The 3,615-nt window shown below is 39.4% G+C and overlaps 1 protein-coding gene across 1 annotated transcript in view; it reads right to left on the bottom strand.

Annotated features, from left to right (window-relative positions):
* LOC108242588 (rhotekin) overlaps positions 1-3,615 on the bottom strand; it is a 34,883-nt gene that overhangs the window by 25,252 nt on the left and 6,016 nt on the right. The window contains exons 3-7 of the mRNA XM_017427513.3: positions 2,238-2,284; positions 2,094-2,147; positions 888-1,005; positions 572-805; positions 393-487 (exon numbers count right to left, since the gene is read on the bottom strand). Of these exons, the coding sequence (XP_017283002.1) occupies positions 393-487; positions 572-805; positions 888-1,005; positions 2,094-2,147; positions 2,238-2,284 (548 nt within the window). The remainder of the gene's footprint in view (positions 1-392; positions 488-571; positions 806-887; positions 1,006-2,093; positions 2,148-2,237; positions 2,285-3,615) is intronic.

Below are 3,615 nucleotides of genomic sequence, written 5' to 3' on the forward strand. Positions count from 1 at the left end.
CTGTCACTTGTCGTCATCACGTCATTTGCCTAAAGGCGTGATTAAAGGTGTCTTCAGCCAGGACACGCGGGAGCGTGATATCCCATAGTACATATGTTGTACCTCGTTCCTCTCCTTCAGGGAACAGTAGTTATATGCATAACATTACGTTTTTCGCAGTCTTGCACAACCAGATAGTGCTTGGAGTATGTTGTGTGAATTAGTCTCAGCTACTACCACACCAAATTTTCGTCCAATATCTGTAAAATTCAATGAACTGTAGATGTTTTTGTGTATTCTATGATCAGACGGTTATAGCAGCCATTTTGAAGCAGGTTGACTTCAAACAAAAAAACTACATGAAAGATTAGACAGTAAAAGAAAATAAGACGTAAAGAAATATGGAAAATCACCTGTTGCTGACAGCATTAAGTCATGTGTTTTAAAACCTTCTCTGACGTGTTCAATCCTCAGGATTGTGTGAGCCAGCTGGTTAAATTTCGGCCCCCTTCAGACAGAAAACAATTAGCACACTCAGTTCTTTTAAACCCAATCATGAAGTGTGTGTTTCTGGGAGAAAAGTCCCGCTCACGGTGCGGAGGGGTGAAACGATAACGGCGGGGACACGTGTCCAGGTCTCACATCTCCTCCACCACAGGCAGCTGCAGACTCCAGAGCAGCCCGGATCTTTTTGCCTGAGGAGCGTCCCAGAGATCCTCCCAGGAAGCTCATCCTCCGGGGGCCCGGGGCCCCCCAGGAGAACTCCTCCACGGCACAGCTGCTGTACAGCTCAACACGAAGCCGGAACTCTGGACCCGCCTTGTTGCTGCACTCACAGAAAAAGGAGAAACTGATTTTAAAACAAGAATGACAAGAATTTGTTTCACTTTTGGAATTTTTCGACTTACAAAATGAACGTGTCTTCGAAACAGATGTCAGTAAACGTCCTGTCCACCATCACCAGATCTGTGTCAAAGATGTCTGTGCCACACTGCAGCAGGCAGAACATGGCGCAGCGATGCAGCTCTGAAAGCACACAGTGGGAAAATTACCTCTCAATAGATTTGAAGTGATTTAGGAAATTGCGTGCTTTAGTCACAGGCAATAAAGTTTTTGCCCATGCCTGTGTGTGTCTGTCTGTTCACAAAATACAACTTGATTATTTTTAATAAATCTTGACGTAAGTAATCCCTGGATGTATATCTACAACTGAATACAATTTGGAGTCAACCCAATTTAAGTTGGCTCCCACAGCATGTTTGGAATCAATCTGACTCAAGACTGCTGCTATAGCCAACTAACCTTCAAAAACACAAAATGGCTGTAACTCAGTCAGTTTTACAGATATTGACCAAAATGTTGGTGTGGTAGTAGTTAAGATTGATCCCAAACATATATTTTGAGCACTAACATATCGTACAAAGTCTTTATTTAAAATGATGCATATATCTATTTGAAGTCAACTCTGTCTGTTAGCAAAATATCTCAGGAACCACCAAACAAGTATTAATGAAAATCTTTAGGAAATTATCATTTAATATATGTCTGCAGCTGAATAACTTTTGGAGCCAATGCGATTCAAGATGGCTGCCACTGCTAACTGACCTTAGAAATCACAAAACTGGCTATAACCCAGTCAGTTTTACAGATATTGAATTAAAGTTTGATGTGGTAGGAGATGAGAATCATTCACAACACATATTCTGAGTGTGACACCTGACAATATCATAGATTTGACCAAGATTCAACACTAGAAGCAGTCTTAGAGCGCAAACCTCCACCAAGGCCAATGCACCAATAAAAAACTGGATCACCACCAAAATTGAATCACTTGTTTATCGTGACAACCCCAACATTAACTGAAAGTTTTGTCAAAATCTGTTCATTATTTCTTAAGTAATCTTGCTAACAGACAAACAAACCAACCAACACTACCGAAAACATAACCTCCTTGGCAGAGGGTAATATGATGAACTTAGTCTAAGGTGGCGGGCGATATGCATCCCTAAAAGGAATGCTAGACTTTTCATTCTTTGCAGTGATGATTCATGTTTTCTTGTTTAGAAATCCTGACTCTTGACAGACATTAACATTATCCTTCCATTCTGAGTTACCTCCTTTGTTTTTGAAGTACTCTGAGTCTTTCCACATGAGGGGGATTCGCAGGTCTGCAGAGCACAGAAGATAAAAGTCAGAAATAGAACACTTGTTACAGCTTTTTCTGTAAATGTGAAGACAAAACATTAGGCTGTACTCACCTGAAAGTGAGAGCCTCCCAGTGCAGGGCGGCACATCTTCACATGTTCTGCAGTGAAATGAATCATTGATCAATCACTGAAGAACAGCACATTGCAGAGGAAGGAGAAAATACTGTTGGTTGTAAAAGTTAATATTCTTTCTGTTTTGTTGCCTTACGACCTGCAGTTTATTGAAATTGGAACTTGATTATAAAAAATGGACCAACCAAACAACTACTCCAGAATGATGAAGTTAAATACAGTAAATGACTGTTTTCGAATATAAAACTGATAAGTGGTGAAAGGCTGATGTATCCACTCCTTTCGCTGTGAAGCCCCAACCATTAACCGCAGAAGCCACATCGTTAGTTTAACTGCAGAAACTGCCTTTTCGAATTTGAAAAATGAAAGTGAACACCGAGTGCGGAGTGACTTTGCTGAAAGTGTTGTTGAAGCTAAAGGAAGCAGAACTCTAGCTAAAAGCTAAAATGAGAAAAATGCTAGGTGCCTATGAAGCAGAGGCGGGCAATAGAATCAGTGAGTCAGACAAACAAGGACCCTAACAAGCCTCTATTGTTAGGAGAGCGTGAACAATTTGCAAGCAATCCAGCTTACATCACATCTCAGCTTTAAAAGCTCAACTCCACACTCTCTATTTCTGAATTGAGAAAGCTCCTCGGATGAGAAGCGAAACGTCTTCAACTACAGAATAGAAGACCAGTTGTTTTTGTTTTTAACCTTTTTTGAATGGAATAGTGCACTGTCTAGAACACAGAACAAGCCTCGCACACAAAAATGGATCGGGATTTTCACAAATGCAGCTGCACAGATTGCTGGTCACTTGGTTGCAAACATTAAGAATTCAGTGAGACAGCAACTAAAAAAATGCCAATTTACTTACGATTTTAAATCACTAACTAGTCTCCAACAATAGTGTCAAATGTGTGTCAATAGATCTGTGCTCAAGTTTTTTTTTTCCTTCTTTTTTGTCTTCCTTTTTCTTTGTCTCACAATTGATTTTACTTTCAATGTAGTAGTTACATTGGGCAAATTAAAAGATACAAATCTACCAAAGATTCCCTTTAAATTTCAGGTTGTTGGGCAACTGTCCTGACAGAGATAACAACCAACAGCTCATCCTCAGACTCTTGCTCGTCTTGACTCAGAGAAGAGTGTCTCCTGAGGACACAATAGAAATCTATTATAATCATCTGTGTTACTCTGGACACAAATACATAACTTGTGTAGATACAGGTGCTGGTCATAAAATTAGAATATCATGAAAAAGTAGATTGATTTCAGTAATTCCATTTAAAAAGTGAAACTTGTATATTATATTCATACATTACATACAAACTCATATATTTCAAATGTTTATTTCGTTTAATTTTGATGATTA

This window comes from Kryptolebias marmoratus, linkage group LG14 (assembly GCF_001649575.2).
Source record: "Kryptolebias marmoratus isolate JLee-2015 linkage group LG14, ASM164957v2, whole genome shotgun sequence".
NCBI classification, from domain to species: domain Eukaryota; kingdom Metazoa; phylum Chordata; class Actinopteri; order Cyprinodontiformes; family Rivulidae; genus Kryptolebias; species Kryptolebias marmoratus.